The 17,336-nt window shown below is 44.3% G+C and overlaps 1 protein-coding gene across 1 annotated transcript in view; it reads right to left on the bottom strand.

The window, feature by feature from the left end:
* The window catches only part of Ush2a (usherin), a 706,426-nt gene that overhangs the window by 50,372 nt on the left and 638,718 nt on the right, over positions 1-17,336 (bottom strand). Inside the window, exons 61-63 of the mRNA XM_052737975.1 lie at positions 11,138-11,365; positions 5,587-7,103; positions 1,593-1,914 (exon numbers count right to left, since the gene is read on the bottom strand). Coding sequence (XP_052593935.1) covers positions 1,593-1,914; positions 5,587-7,103; positions 11,138-11,365 — 2,067 coding nt within the window. The remainder of the gene's footprint in view (positions 1-1,592; positions 1,915-5,586; positions 7,104-11,137; positions 11,366-17,336) is intronic.

The raw sequence follows: 17,336 nt of genomic DNA, 5'->3' as shown, positions 1-17,336 counted from the left end.
CCACCACTGCCCGGCAGAAGGTAACAAAGTATATCTCCTGTTCACTTTATAATTGCTCCAGCATTATCTGAGTAGCTATCTTATCATAAAACAATATTTCGGTGGATACATATGTAAGTAGGAAAAGTCAATAAATACTATAAATAGCCTCCCATCTATTTTGATTAGGTCTTGCAACCAAACAGTTGGCATCTAACCAAGAGAACACTCTTGCTTTTAAGAGAGTTTTTAGATTTGTAATTACAAACAATAAATTTGGATTTATGTTTGTATATATCCTCAATTCAAGAGCTGATTTACATTTTCAATACTAACTTCCTCAGGCAATTGGTGAAAATACAATGTTGTCCTGAGATATTCTTTTCATGTATAAAACATTATCTCTAATCAAATCATCACACTTCTTCGTGTCTGTCACATTCCTGGTAATTTTATTGTTATTTCTGGTTTTTATTCTCCTGCCTCAACCTCTGGAGTGCTGGGATTGCAAGCATACGCTCTCATGCTGTATTCCCACAGTGCCAGGGACAGAACCTGAGGAGTCTTGTCTGCTAGGCAGGCACTCTAGCAATGAGCTACAGCCCTCTTCATAAGCTTTTTGGGTTTAATCTTTTTTTTTTTTATTCTGAAGATTTTCTTGGTATTTGCTTGACCTTCAGGGGTTATCCATTAGCAAGCTTCTTTGAACTGCAAGCTTGAGAAACCAAGTCTGGCTTAAGTAGAAGAGACACAATGGGTGCCTGTGAAACTCAAGGGACCGTGGAAGGGCGGTGCTTGGAAATGGAGTGGAAAAGAGACTTTGAATGTGAGCTGTGGGGTAATTCTATCAAGACTTCTAACCTTGGTCTCTCAAAATTCCGAGATGGGTAAAGTCAAGCCCCCGGTGAGTGTGCGGGTGAGTGGAACCCTGTGTGCATTGCTTGTCTAGAAGACAGTGTGATAGCACATCCATCCTCCTTAGGAAATGGCATGGCTGCTGCAGGAATAGTGTATGCAGACCCAAGGGCAAAACAAAGCCTCACATAAAGCCTCACAGATTTCAAAATAGTTTCTGAATGCCATTCTTAATTCCTAGTCTTTTAAGAGATATGTGAAGTATTTTAATAGCACTAATTGATAGATGGATTGGTCTTTAAATTTTCTTGATTTCCAAAGGCAGATTAGGTACAGCCTTTTGCTTCCTCTCCACATCTCATCTTTCCCTTGAGCACGGTGACTGGTGATGTCTACCACTGTGGTTCATTTTGCTTTGTTACAACATGTGAGTTATTTTACTAAGGATGGCTTAAGGAATACTTATAACCAAGGCAACACAGGTGGAAGGAAGCCTAACAGTAGAAACCATATCATAATAAAGGATCCATCTGAAGCCCATAGAAAAGCCAAGCATGTGGACCAAGAAATGAAGAGTGTATATGAATGGTCTTTTCTCCCTCATTGACTGCTTAGAAAAATTGAAAGGATATTACAGCCCTCTGTAAAACTACATTTCACTAAGTGGCTTTTGGAATTGCAAGGAACAGTGTAGAAGGAACCTCTGGTGGGTGCTCACCATCTCAGCTTGAGTTTTATAAGACATACAGAGTTCTTACCTGATATCCATACTCTGTAAAAGGTAACAGCTCTGAATCCGTAAATGAGCTTAAGCTTCCATTGTAGGTTAACAATGGGCTGGACTTCTCAGGTTGAGTTGCTATTTGTCTTCTGTACAATTCAAAGTATATGATTTTTCCATTTGGCTCAAGTGGTTCTGCCCACCACACAGCTATTATGGGCTGGAATCCCCCTGCAGCTGTCTGCACCTCCAGATGTGGGGCTGGTTGCATCAGAGGTGGTACCTCTGTGGTCTGGGTCAATGCCCAGTCGCTGGAGGCACATCCCAGGGCATTGCAGGCTTGGACACGAATTTCATACCTATAGGAAACAAGGTAGACTCACAGATGATTCTTACATCTCTGGAACACATTTTTAAAAGACCACATGTTTTCAGAAGAGAAAGAAAAGGAGTTTATATTTATGAACAGCTAGCTTTTAAATAATGATGAAGTTTTGTTTTTATGGAAAGTTTTGAGCAGTTTCAATCTTCCAATTTGCAAACTCAAAGAAAGACCTTCATCTGTTTGGTTAATGGTAAGTTCTTGCCTAAAGAGGAATGTATGGAGTAAAGAAACTCCAGGTCTCCTCTTCAGCAAGAAAATTCTGGTATTATGAAAAGGTACTTAACACAGCAGTGAAGAACACAGCTTTGCATGTGACCCAGACTCCTTCTATCTGTGTAGGCAGAGCCACGCTACTCCCTGGGAATGCCTCTAGATTATGAAGGGGCATCACTGAGTTACGGTCTCTGTGGTAATGAATCTTCTCACCTGATTGCTGACATCTTGAAACAGGTTCCCTTAGCTCACACGAAGACCTCTGGGGGGCAAAGTTAACTCCCCTACACACTAGATTATCCATCACAGAGACACCTTATCCCTACCTAGTCAAGCTCTACTAATCAATTATGTTTTGTCTCATAGCTGGTTATCTGCCGTTTGGAAGGGCCTATTTCCATGGCCGAAACTTTGCCAGCTCAAAGGCCCCATGGTTAGTGCTGAGTGCCTCTGGCTGCCAGGAGGACTTGCTGCTCTCTTCCCATGCCCCATTGACTCCCTGGCCCAACCTGTCCCTCACACACATGGTTACCCTGCTTCCTCCTCTGGGGTCTAGCTGTGTCTTGCTCTTCACTGCTTCCTCTCCTCTTGTCCCTGCTTGCTGCTCTCCATAGCTTTCCGTTTTGCATTTTTGCCTTCTTAATTATGCTTTTCATTTCCTTTGTGACTTTGTGAATGTTAGCATGAACTGTCAGCCTGACAGGATCTGGAAACACCTAAGTGAAGAGCCTCTGGGCACACCTGCGAGGAATAATTAGCCTCTGGGCATTCCTATGCGGGATCATGTTGACTGCATTAACTGGAGTGGGAAGACCCATCCAGGAACAAGAGCAGGCAATGCCACTTCCTGGGCTTGGGGGGCCTAGAGTCAGCAAATGTGAGAAAGTGAGTTAAGCTTGGACACTCACCTCACCCTGCAACTTCACTTTGGATACCATGTGACCAACTGCCCTTGGCTCCTGCTCATGACTCCTCACCATGATGGACTCATCTGTGAACCCACAAAAGCCCTCCCCCCTTAAGTTGCTTTTGTCGGGGTGTTTTATCACAGCAACAGGAAATGTAACCAAAGCAGACTTTTTCCATTTCTTCCCTCTCTCCCCTCTCTTACACGTCTCTAGGCTGGCATTTGCCAGTTGATCAGTGAGCAGATCCACCAGTGCGTATGGTGGGTCAGACTGATAAGCAATGTTGTTGGTTTTGACTTCCCATGTAGGAACAATTTTTCTGGATTTTCTGTGGCTAGTTGTAAAGTCCTAGGTCAAGTGAGGGATGCAACTCGATTGGTAGAATGCTTATCTAGAATGGATGAAGAAGGCCTAGATTCAATCCCTAGCACCGCTTTATCTGAGCAGTTTTGTATGCCTGTAATCCCTGCACCGAGGAGGTGGGGGAAAGGAGCCCAGAAACTCAAGGCCAGCCCAGGCTGCACAAGACCTGTCTTAAACAAACAAACCAAGCTGGATGTGGTGGCACAAGCCTGTAATTCTAGCACTTGGAAAGTAGAGGCACGAGGATCAGGAGCCCATGATCATCCTTGATGATGTAGTGAGTTCTAGTCCATAGTGGGCTACATGAGACCCTTTCTTAAAACAACAACAAAAACAAACAAAGTCCTGAGCCACACTCTCTTTCTGGTTCTCAAAGATTCCCACACTGCTTCCTACTGACCAGCTGGGGGGTGCTCAAAGATGAATACACTAATTTTCATTGTGTCTAGTAAGTATCAATATGATTTGAAACCCACAAAGACAAAATGGACAAGGAATCAAATGATATAGCTTTGATACTCTGATATATTTCACCAGTGTCAAGGTTTAGCTGTTAGATAGGATGCTGCCTCTCCATGCATCCTTAAGTGTCCTTGCTAGTCCTTGCTAGGACTGCCGCATCAATTTTTTTTCTCCTTCTCTAGAAAGAGTGTTACTTTGACATCTGGGAAGCCATTTTCTCCAGAAATCCTTTGAGATATCATGGCTCAGAGCAGGGCAGGATGGGTATGATTTTAATACTTGTGTTCTGGTCATGTAAAGAGGAAGCCCTGACAAAATGCAGAGCTCCACCCCAACATAGGCTTTTAAAATGTCCTCAGTAGTGGGAGATAAAAGCCAACTCACATAGCATGTAGATTAGCTGTGGAGAATACCTGAAGAGCTTTTAATTACTGTTTAATATTTAATATGATTCTAAATAATTGTCCTGAGTAGATGCATAAGACCATGAATGCTTCATTCTAACAGCGCGATACACCAGAGATAATCGTAGCCCTGTCTAATCTGCACACAGGGACATCATAATTATAGTCGAATTTTACCTGCGGTGGCTGGACATCAACACTTGGGCAGACTTCAATTTTTTATTTTAAATAAGTGTTTCTATTCATTTTACTAAATTTCACCCACAAAATGTCTTTTATTACTTTCTCTGGAGGATGTCAGGTACCTGAAATGGGATGAGGGAAAGTGCTCAGAAGTTCGGAAGCTACCGGAAGAGTGTTGGTGTAGAGCACCTCCATGTAGGTCATAGAAGCCAGGCAGAATCTAGGATGGCACATATAAGCAAAGTGATACCATCTGGCCAGTCAGGAGTTCAAAACAGAGGGAGCTCTGCAGCCTGTGGCGGACACAGAACCCAAAGCCTCCGTTATCCCAGGAAGAGGTGTTAGATTTGAATGAAGGAGAGCTAGCCTCTAGACAGATGCTGGGCCAGTATACTTCTGGCTGATAGATTTTAGTTGTCTGTATGAATGTGTGTGTGTGTGTGTGTGTGTGTGTGTGTGTGTGTGTGTGTGTGTGTGTGTGTGTGTATGTGTGTGTGTGTGTGTGTGTGTGTGTGTTTGGAAACTAGAGGGTGGCCCAAGGTGCTCAGTCACTTTCCACACTTTTTTTTTCCTTTGGAAAACGGTCTCTTTTGAATCTGGAGCTCACTGACTCAACTAGTCTGTCTAGCTGGTTTGGTTACCTGAGGGGTTTGCCTCCACCCCTCATGTGCCCTACCAGATGTGAGGTTACAGGAACAAGCCCATCTGTGTGTGTGTGTGTGTGCGCTAGGGATCTGGCCCAGGTCCCCCTGCTGGGGTGGCAAGCACTTCGCCGACTGAACCATCTCTCCAGCCCTCCTTGCAGCTTTATGACGACTGTTCAGGGCCTGCAACTCAGATCAGGGGGTCGGCCCCATCTCTTCATGACCTCCTCTAGGTGACAAACTCCCCAAATTCCTGGGAAACTGGCATCAGACTGGCATGTGTAATAGTTCTGTTCTTCAGAGACTGTGAACGCCTGCTGTGGTTAAATGAGAATGGGACCTGTCTACTGTCGATGCTGATGCTCAGGAGCTGGCATATGCATCTTGCCCTGGGAGCCTCGCTGGCATGGACAGAGCACGACACAAAGGACAATGACTTGCTTCCAGAAAGCCCAGCTTGTCTCCTTACCTGTGAAATGGCTTCAGGTGCTTTACTGTGAGTGACCGTGTATCAAAAGAACTGTGTGTTGTATTAATGCACATCGTTCGGATTTCCTTTTCAAACAGCTCACGGATGAAGAGGGTGTAATTGATGATCTCACCGTTTGTCCTCACTGGAGCATCCCAATCCACTAAGATTTCAAGAGCATCCCCGGGATGTAGCTTTGGAGGCTCTAAGCCTGAGGGGGCTGAGGGACTGGTTTGATCCTTGACAAGCGGGCTCAAGGCACGTCCCTGACTGTTGGTGGCAGTCACCGAGTAGCCATATTCTACACCTGGGGTAAGGGTAAAATCATGGTAGCGAGTTTCCAGCCCTGTATACACAATGGCTCCATCTCTCCGAAGCTCGTAACTTCTGATCTGGCCGTGTGGCTTTCTTGGAGGTTTCCATGTAATTTCTATTGATTCTGAGCCTGTGACTTGCAGTATTGGGGGGTCCATGTTCTCTGGTGGGGCCTCCATTGTCCGAGTAGATACAGTCTGACTAGCAGTGCATCCTCCATTTGTACAGGCTACGAGGGAGATACTGTATTGAGTAAAAGGCTGCAGGTTGGAAACCAGAAAGGACAGGCCCTGCCCAGCCATGTACTCCTGACCGTTACATCTAAGCAAATACTTAGCAATCTTTCCATTTTGCATTGATGGCGGGGACCAAGACACGTTTATCTGGCTAGCACCGATGGCCCAAAGAACTGGAGGGCTGACTCCTGATGGAGGTGCTTCAGGAGTGGTGATGGCGTTGGTTCTGCTGGTATGGCAGCCACCACTGGTGCAGGCGAGAACTGCATAACTGTACGTTGAAAAGGGAAGCAGCTGGCTGTCGGTGTAGTTGAAGGTGCTGGCGTTGAAACTGAGAGGATGGGACACTCCATTCCTTTGAAGTCTGTAGGACTGGATAATGCCGTTCGAGTGTTGGGGTGGGATCCAGGAAATCAGCAGTTTGGGGGGATTCATAGACACATAGGATATTTCAGGTGGGGAAAGGCCCTCTGGGGGTGCTTGCAATGACCTTACCCCAGTCCAAGAGCTACAGGTGTGCCCTGCAGAATTCCAAGTGCAGATTCTATAAGCATATCGCCTCCATGGCTGTAGACCTGTGTCATTATACACCCAAGAGTCCCTTCCTGTGTTGTGTTCCGTGAAAACAATGTTCCCATTCACCTGAGTTGTCCCATTCCCCCAATCCTCTCTTTCCAAGGAGCTTCGAACCACCTCATAACGAATTATCTTCCCATTCGGGTTAGCTGGCTGAGACCAGTTTAGCCTTACACTGGTGGACTCCACAGCCTGGATGGTAGGAGCCAACTGAGAATCTGGAGGGGCTTCCTCTGTCCAGAGAGGCTGGGGCACTGAGTGAGCACAGCCTGCTGCTGTGCAGGCCTCCAGGGTCAGAGTGTAGAGGGTGAAGGGGGCCAAGCGCCTGAAGAGAAACTGTCGACCCAGGCCAGAATACTCCAGGAGCCCATCGCTGAAGATGTTGTATGCCTGCAGGATGAAGAGAAGAAGAGGATGTCAGTAGTGTGGGGTTCTTGGTATAGCTGTCTAAAGCAGTCACACCTGCCTGCCTGAACCCAGTGGTCCTAATCCATTAGCATTCAAATGCTGACTTTAGAAGTGGGATCTGCCATAGTTAGTGTAAAGTCCACAGAAAACTTTAAAAGGTTGGATAAAATCTAAGCATTGACCCAAACCTCAGGCCAGGGAATGCTATGGCTCACACAGCCCTCATGAGGTTTGAACAGCAGGAAGAACATTCAAATATCCTATTTATAGACACTCCACGCTTCTGATCTCATCCTGACTAGGGTACTTGGGGTGTATCTGAACAATCTGCCTTCTTCTGAGCTCCCTGTGAAATGGAATGATATTGCTAGTCGTCCTTGTTACAGGACGCTATGGCTGAATATTTGCATCTCTATGTATATGTATGTGTTTGTGTGCAGGCTCACATCATGTTATGTAACTGTATGCATACATAGTCACATGTGTATTTATAATACATGGACACATATTTACATAGTTTTAATAACAAAATGGGAGAGGGAAATGCTTTGTTTTCTCTTTGAAGTCATAGAAGAGTTGATTGTGGTGTTTGCCCTTGGTCTGCGCAAATCATATGTGCTCATCACACGGAGAATCTTAACCTCCATAGCACACATTTGTAGTTACATGGAGCCAACAAATACCATTGGGTTGGTCTAACTTTGACCTTTGTCTGTAAATTATCAAGCTAGGTAATTATCAAGTAGTAACCCTATTTTTCCCCTTTGCATTTGCTCTCTCATTGTCCAAAGTAATTATTTTATATCGTATCCTTTCTCTACTACCTGCCAACAAGCTTTTCTCTCCCTTGAGTTGGTTGTTGACACTCCCACATACTCCATTGAGAAGCAGATGAAGTTAGAAAGGCATGCTCTCATAGTACATATTATTGCCATGACATGTTTTACTTTCTTGTGCACCCCCGAGTCTTCTACTCCAATCAACCTCTGGAACATACTCCTGTAAATATTAATGTAATACTGTAAGTATCTCAGCTTCCAGGTTTAGGTACAATCTTGTGAGAAGACATATTGGAACAGCCATTTTCTCGGCTTTCAGTTTGGTATTCATGTGAGATGACTTTTGGTCCACTATAGGCTAATTTAAGTGTTCAAGAGAATAATTAAGGTAGGCAAGGTCAAACTCTGGTACTAGGGAGGTTGTGTGTTCAGTATACATTTTCACTTCGATAATATTTTCAACTAACCATGGGTTTCTTTGGATGTGTCCCAGGGTAAGCCGAAGAGTATCTGTGGTCATCTTGGCTTCGGTCCTCATGACTGAAGTATCTATGCCCAATTACAGGCCACTCATGCCGTCCATCCCCTCCTTTTCTGAGGACTCTACTCCTGTAATTATTCCTATTATCTCCCTCCCTCTCTGGCGATTTCCATTAGGGTTTCAGTGTGCTCTAGTATCTCATTGATTTTGACATAAAAGTCTCAGCACCCCAATCTCCTGGCTACCGTCCCACTTCCCCGCTCTCCTTCCCACCTAAGTTTCGTCAGGGAGCTGCCACCGTCCCTTTCTCGGTCACTGTCTTTTCCAGAAGCCACTCGGCTCAGGTGACTTCGTCAAGCACGTGAGCTTACTGCCAAGGTTCCAGTGACCTTGCTCTTCCCCAGTCCAGGTCCACGTCTCCATTCTCATATCACTTACCATCTCAATACCGTCCAGCCTCTTTTCTCCTCACGTGTGGCATGCACTGCTCACCTGCCCTTCCCTCAACATCTTTCATCTCATTTCCTTCTCCCCTGACTACTTTTCCTCTTCATGACCTCCAGATTCCTGGCACCCTAGGGCTTGATCCCAGGATCTCCTCATCACTGGCTACATTCTCTCCATGGTGATTCTGTCCATCACCAAGGTTTTAAACACAGCTGCCCGCTAATGGGCTGTGGATACATAGCTCATCGGCATCTTCTTGTGGCGTTTTGAACTTGGACTCACTGTCTACTTGTCCCTCAAACCCGCTCCTCTTCCAACTTTCCCTTCCCAATTAGCTAACACCTCAGGGCCAAAACCCAGAAGGCAATCTGAAGAGTCACCACCTCTCTTTCCTTCATGCCTCATATCTGGCCCATTAACAAAAATCTCATCACTACCTTCTACATACATTTCCAACAGCCCCATATTTCTTGACTTCATAATGTCCACTCAGATTTGAACCATCTCATTTGAATTCTACCCTGAATTCTCCAATAGGCTCTAAATTCTACTAGCCTCTCCCAGGTCAGGAGTGTGCAGCCAGAGTGAGAAGTTTGATTAAAGCCTTCAGTAATGTTTCATTGAACCCTGAACAATCTCCCTGCTCCTTGTCACAGCCCACAAGGTTGGGGCCACCCTGCCTCCAGTCTCCCTTGGTGCCATCTTTTCCTCCTTCTCAAGGCTTCATCCACACAGGCTTTCTTCCATTTCCTTGAGCACACCAAGGTCATCCGTGCCTTAGGGCCTTGCGTTTGCTGTTCATTTTGTCTGGAACATTTTGCCCCCATATCTTCACATGACTGCCTCTGTCTTGTCATCCAGGGCTCAGCTCAAATGTCAACTCAATTCAAATGATTATCCATTTTAAAATAGCCTGAGCAGGCATAATTACATGACTCTATTTAATTTTCTTTATAGCATCCATGGCTCTCTGAAATTCCCTTGCTGTTTATTTACCAGCTTACTGTTTGTGCCTCTGTCCCTCTTTGACTCAACACTCTCCCTGCATTTATTCATACCCATGGAAGGGCCTTGACAGCAGGAGCCTTTTCCGTCTTGTTCTCTCTTGAATAAGTACATGGCACTTAGTAGAAGCTCAATAAATATTTGGTGAAATGCAGACGAAGGGAAGGGGAGTCAATATTCCTCCTGTCAATCATTCTCAGGAGAAGCTGTCTCTAGGAGGGGCGATAAACACAGAGAGAGCTTTGATGTGTGGAGGGGGAAGCTCTGGTGCCTGGGAGGGCCTGAGAGCTGAGATTCAGGATTTAAGGTTGGGGATTTAGGCCTCTTGCCCTGGAGGAGGGTTTGTCTGATGCCTGTTGGTGGGATGTGGCTTGCCTCTGAGTCTCTGTTCTTGGCTGCAGGGCCTCCAGTTAAGCTGAGAGGCAGCCCAGAGAAAGCTCAGGAGGTTGGAGCTGGCTCCGGAGCCCTGAGCTATGGATGTTATTTCCTGTCTCATTCTTCTTACAGGGCTGAGGAGGTGAAGTTTAGTCTTAACTGTTCCATGTGGACTTGGCACAGGCATCCCCAGCATCTGGGGAGAATGATAGGAGCAGGCAGTGGCTACAGCAGCTGGAGCTGGGGATTCTGTCATCCTGACCTGTGGAGGGACTGAAGAGGGAAAGCCAAAGGGAAGAAGTGGAGGATGAGTCGCTGCCAGCCCTGGGAAGAACATGAAAAGATGTGGGTCTGCCTCATGTGGGTAAGGGTTTACAGCTTCCAAGTGTGGGCTGTTTGTGGGAGTGCTATCTCCTTTACACCCCCAGGTTGGTGAGGCTAGGCTTTACATGTGACATTGAAAGACTAGTTTTCATGGCTATGTGTGAGAGTCAAGGAGTTAGGAGACAGATCCATCTTCCTTAGTGAATCAGGTAAGGCTTAAGGAAATAACCTAAAGTAGGCAGCTGAGGAGGCAGGAAGGTCAGGGTCATCCAGAGTTCAGAGCTTTGGGGACATCTTGGCTTCAAATCCCACCCCATCTTTGGCAATATCTCCTGAAGCATCTACTTAACCTTTATGAGCCTCATGAAGTTTAGTGGGCCCCACCTAGTGGGGTTGATGTGTGGATTAAATGAGGTAATCTTAGCACACTGCTGGGCCCGTAACAGGTCCCCTCCCCAGCTGTTCTTCACTGATCTAGGCTGAAGTGCCTAGAGGAGCCATCAAGGAGAATTAAACCAGCTTCCCAGTGACCTGATGGCATGTCAGAGCGCATCTGTTTATCTGGAAGATGACCCGTGTGATTTCCCATGCAGGATGGACTCTACCTTGATCACTCCATTGGTTCTCACTGGCTCCGACCACTGGAGCAGCAAAGCCCGGCCATTATCCCTCTGGTCCACTGTAAAGTTGATCAGTCCACTTGGGGAAGATTCTAAAGTTTTAATCAGAGTCCAGGGGCTTGACACTTGTCCTGCACTGTTCACAGCGACCACACCCATGTGGTATGTTGTGAATGGTTCTAACCCAAAAAGATGGGCTTCATGGCTTGTTCCCTGTAAGAAAGTTGGCAAATTAGGTATCCTTTAGAAATCAATAGAAGGTTATTCTCTGGACTGCATGGCTGTGTCAGGACACATGGCATTAACAATGGCATAGATACACAGCAAAGGTTTGAACTCGTGTTGAGGAGACAGTGAGTGTTCTTTCTGCTTGCTCTTGTCCATACTGAATACATCAACTAATGCAATGGTTCTCAACTTCTCACAACCCTGTTAGGGGTGGGGTCAAACAACCCTTTCACAGGGGTCAATATCAGATATTTACATGATGGTTCATAACAGTAGCAAAGTTACAGTTATGAAGTAGCAATGAAATAATTTTATGGTTGGGGTCACCACCACATGGGGAACTACATTAAAGGGTCGCAGCATTAGGAAGGTTGGGAACCACTGAACTAATGAATGATTTCAGACATGTGAAAAAGTTGTATCAGATGGGACCTGTGGATTTTCAGAGCTTGAAACCTACAAATTGTGGTGCCCATGATGAGAACACATTTTGCTTAATGAAGATCAGTGGCCCCAACTTGCATCTTAGCAACTGTGGAGAAGTGGCCAGCAGGTTAATCGGAAGGCTTTGTGAGACTTAGCAGGAACAATCCTAAACCTCTAATCTGCAATGCTACTTATTTATACATGAGACCCTCCACTCCCCAGCCTGTCCCACTCAATGTGTGGCTGTGCATTTATATCTTATAAATTTGATAAAACAAACACAAGAAAACAGCAATGAACCCATTGAACTATAAATGTACAAACACCCTCGGAGAAGCCTGTTATTAATGTAAATGTGAAATTATTCCTATTTGTTAGAAGCAGCGTAACTAAAACCATGAAGTGCACCCAAAGTGACTGTTATCTGGGCTTTGAGAATTTCGCCTTTGTTGATCTAAAAGAAGAAAGGGATAGCAGAATTACTTTTGTTTGTTTGTTTGTTTCTGGCTCACAGAGAGACATTTAACATATTTTGCATAACTTAACTGGAGCTAAGAATCTTAACATTCTGAGAGGCCCTGGGGTGCTCTTGCCAATCTGGGCTGGATGGATATGTCTGTTTAAGGTAAGAATTATGCCTGCAGCAGGGGTAGCAACATATGCATGAGTAAACACACACACACACACACACACACACACACACACACACACACACACACACAGGTTTTGAGAGGGGGTATTTTTATTGTGGACCATAACCACTGAATATGAACAATCATGACTAAGTTTTGACTGAGTGATATTTACTTGTAATGATTGGGTTTATTAAATGTTTAAATGTGACATTGGTAGTCTACCAAGTGTTTCTTTTTCTTGATGGGCCAAGGTAGGGAGAGGAAGTTATTTCCCAGGGTAGGTGGCTAAGTACATAGGCACAGTTATGAGGAAGGAATTCTCCTTAATTTGGAATTTTCCAAACATCATTTTGGATGAAGGTGAAAAACATACACAACCAAATGACTGTAGACATATTTTTGATTCTTTTCTCACATTCTTGGTTTTAAGTTTTTGACTGAGCTATCTCTCTTATTCTGTGAGAAACCTGAGCAGAGGAAATACAATTTCCTTTATGGATCTGAGACTCGTGAAGTCAATTTTCCTGTTTCAGTACGTCCCATTATGATATTATACGCTAACCTCCTGAAATCTTTTAATATTTAAACATTTGCTAAGCGGCCAGACTCTGAAACAAATTTTACAGAAATATTAATTTCTCTTTTTTAAAATATTAAAAGTTAGATCATGAATATTTAAAAACTTATTTCTCCACAACATTGGATTGGTCTTTTAGATAAATACAGCATAGAACCAGGATGACCACAATGAATATTAAATCCGACGATGCTTCCAATCCTGATTACAAACAGTCTTTTCTGACAAATGATTTCTTTTCTCTGGAAATAGGGCAAACATGGGTAAGATTAATAATGCAAAAAAGAATAATTCTTTGTTCAGAAGATTTGGTAATAGATGCCAATAAAAGCAGAGGCCCCAAAGTGAACTGGAATCACCTCTAACAGATTATGGATGAGAAAGTGGGCTGCTGGGGCACACTTAGAGACAGTTTTTGTCACAAGAAACTGGAAAAGCATGTGGGCTATAAAGCAAAACCATATGTATATTGTCAATAGTGGCACCTGCTCCATTACGGTTTATTTCCTAGCAGAGACTTCCGTTCAGCCCCTAGATGGCAATCCTATCAAACACTTTTCGTAACATGAGTACTTAATGATTAACAGCCGGCTGTTCTATCTTCCAACACACTCCCGGCAACCATTAAAAAAATAACAGAACTGATTTCATTATAGATTCCTTTAATAAACATTTATGGCTCAGATCCTTGAAAGCGAAAGTCTTCAAAATGCCCCCGCCTCAAAACCTCCACCATCGAATGTAGAAATACAGCCTGTGTGTCTCAAGTTCAAGCTCCTGCATGCCTGGCACAGATGTTTCCAGGTGTGGTCCTGTAAAGGGCGATTTTAATAGTGTTTTTCTTAATCTGGCTTACATTTACCTTACATTATATGAATACAACCACATTTTACTAAAGAACAGGTCTTTTGCTCTTTGTTGTTTCTGCAGAGCCCCCCCTTCACTCTTCTCGTTTTCCCTCATGTTTTCCAGGTTTTATATTCACCCCCTCCCCACTTTTCTCCTTTTCCTCTTTGGATGTTTTCAACTGGGCATTTTTCTCTCCTCCCCTTTTTTTTTTTTTTTTAATTTTCATTATTGTATCCTCTTCCACTTCATGATCCTCTCCTATTATTTTAATCATTAAACTTAAACTTTGTATTTGTTGTTTGAGGCCGGGTTTCATGTATCCAAGGCTGGCTTTGGATTTGCTGTGTAACAGAGAATGACCTTGAACCTTAAATTCTGTGCCCCCCTCCCACGTTTGAGTGATGGGATTACCAGCAGGCGCCGTCACACTCACTTTCATGTGGTGCCGGGTTGAACCCTCGACTTCCTGTATGTAAGGTAAGCTCTCTACCGTTTGGGTGACAACCCATCCCTGGTGCTTCTTTTGAGCTCCATATATTGTATACTCACCTCTGGGTTATCAATTCACACTCCTGTCCCCTCTTCCTAGCCCACCCTTGTCTACACTGGTAACCTTTCCACAGTCTTTATTATCGAAGTTTATCTGCTTTTCTGACACAGCAGATGAAGAGAGAATCTCAGTAAAAGAAGGTGGGAAGAATTTTTTACTGGAACGAACCCTCATCTGATCGCCCCACCTAATAGTTCCGATGAGATGCAGCCTCTTTTACTTTTTAAAATTTATATGCAGACATGTCAGAGCTGGGATACAAATCAGTGTGTCATTTATGAGGCATAAAGACAGGACCCTCTGGAATGCTTGGCCAGTGAAGGTTCTGCTGCCAATTTGAACTACATTTTAACCTCTCAACTCTGCTCTTGTGGACACGTGAAACTACTTGGAGTCTTCAGCACTCTGACAATTTTACACCATCTCCTCTGATTATTTTTGACGACTTGAAATGCCCCAAAGGTGGCCAAGGGGTCAATAGGTTTGTGTAGGTTGAAAATGATCAAAAATTACCATTGATCTGTAGCTGTCAATAAAAGGCTGCATGGGGATAGTCCCTGCACAAATGTTTAAACTGCAGAAAGCAACCCAACTTAGTCACCTTTGAGTCTATTGATCTGATGATCCAGCAGTTTCCAGAGCTTTCCCTCTGGTCTTTGTGGTGCATTTTCACTAAGCCCATCTACCTCAGCCGTAAGGAGCTTCTTGAGGCTCCTCGCAGTAATGAAGCCAATGTGGTGAGGCTCGGGGGCTGCTATGCCCATCAAGGAGTATTATGTGCGCTTACTGCAATTTGGAAAAGGGCTAATCTTCGTGGGCACCATTCACTTCATCCCAGTCAATGGGATTTCTTCTGCTTTTGCCTTTTATTTGTTATTCTCACTTTCCTTGACTCCTTATCCTAAAGTGGATCAGTTCTGGCTTATACATACAGACCAGTTGAGGGGGGCGTTCCTTCACCTCTCAGTTCCCATACATGCAAAATCCCAGAGAAAAAGTGACTTTGAAAGGGCTGGGGAGAACGCTCTGTTGGAAGTATGTGCTGTGTCAGCATGAGGACCTGGGTTCAACCCTAGCACTACAGAAAGTGCTGTGTGGGGAGGTGCATGTGCATATTCCCAGGGCTGGGGAGTTGGAGACAAGAAGATCCCTGGACTTGCTGTCCAGCCAGCCTAACTGAATCTGTTAGCTCCAAGTTCAGTGATAGACCCTGCCTCAGAAAAGAAGGTGGAGCATAATCAAAGTAGATACCCTATGTTGACCTCTGGCTTCAACACACATGATCACACATGTACATCCACACACACGTGAGGCACAAAGAGAATTTCAGACCAGCCCATACTAAAACATGTCGACTTCATAGATTCTTTCTCAGCCACATTTTTTTTCTCATTATGACAAACTTAAGGAAAAGCTATGGATGGGAGCTTGAGTCTCAGACTAAGAAGACAAAAGCATGAGAAGCTATCTGGGGTCCCCTGTACTATTTCCTAAAGACTTGGGTTTAGAGGGAACAGCTGCGGTCAACTGAATGCCTTTTCTATGCTCTGACGCTCACAAAATATTTATCCAGTTTTCTTAAGCCCAGATAATCTGATTTGTCAGTTTTGTGGGACCTTTTTTTTTTCTTTTTCTTTTCCATTTAGAAAAGTAACATTTGAGTTCCTCAAAGGTTGATTAACATATTTGCATCTAGTATTTATTTTGCATGAGTGAAATCAGTCTTAAGAGATGATGTCTTTACCACTCATTAGCAACATCTCAACCTTGGATAATTAAACTAAGACTTCCAAGGCTGAGAAGTGGCAACTTTATCAGGAAATTTCTACTGGTTTCACACACACATCAACGTCATCACAGCCTCCTCTGCTCTGTGAAGGCAGGAGAAGACATTTATGGATGTTGTTCCACATGCATGCAGAACTGTTGTAAATCAAAGATCAATTCACAGTACATGAAAGGAAAACAAGATACATCCTAGTCTCCTGTTCTGTGGTTTCATGTGTGTGTGCAAGGTGCTCTCACTATGTAGTGAGCTGGAACTGCCTAGATGGTGAGAGAATCACGTGGCATTGTCAGTGAGCAGCTCCATTCAAGTCTTAAATCCTGTTAAAAATTATATTTAAAAATTTGTTCTCCCTCTGTATTTCTCTGTCTTTTGTAGCTGAAGTATTCCTGGTCCCACCCAGCTCCCATGGTCCCACACCAAGTAAACACACAGAGGCTTATATTAATTAAAACTGTTTGGCCATTAGCTCAGGCTTACCACTGACTAGCTCTTACATTTAAACTAACCTGTAATTCTTACTTATGTTTAGCCATGTGGCTTGGTATCTTTTCTCAGTTCTGCCTTCACATCTTGCTTCCTTTGTGTCTGGCTGGTGACTCCTGACTCAGCCTTCTTGTTCCCAGAATTCTCCTCTCTGCTTATCCTGCTTATACTATACTTCCTGCTTGGCTACTGGCCAATCAGTGTTTTATTTATCAACCAAGTCAGAGCAACACACATTCACAGCATACAGAGTGATATCCACAGCAGTCTGTCTGTCTGTCTCTGTTTCTCTGCTCCCCTCGTCTCTCTCTGTCTCTCTTGGTGTGTGTGTGTGTGTGTGTGTGTGTGTGTGTGTGTGTGTGTGTGTGTGTGTGTGTGTGTGATGGTGATTGTGGTGGTGGTCAGTGGACAACCTGTGGGAGTTGGTTCTCTCCTTCCACCATGTGGGTCCTGAGGACCTAAGTAAGGTCATCAGGCCCTGCAGAAGGTGTCTTTGCCCTTTGAGCTTCTCATTGGCCCCACATTCTTTAAACATTTTGAGTCTTTTGTGCACAAAAAGCTTATGAAGATAGACCATGGATGGAAAACAGATGGAATGGATTCTGAATATCTTAGAATGGGATGGAGCTGGCCCGCACTGCAGAGAT

This window comes from Peromyscus californicus, unplaced genomic scaffold (genome assembly GCF_007827085.1).
Source record: "Peromyscus californicus insignis strain IS unplaced genomic scaffold, ASM782708v3 Scaffold_14__1_contigs__length_90479793_seg_2, whole genome shotgun sequence".
Taxonomy (NCBI): domain Eukaryota; kingdom Metazoa; phylum Chordata; class Mammalia; order Rodentia; family Cricetidae; genus Peromyscus; species Peromyscus californicus.
Note: the sequence above shows the minus strand (reverse complement) of the source record. Positions and strands in the feature narration are given on the sequence as shown.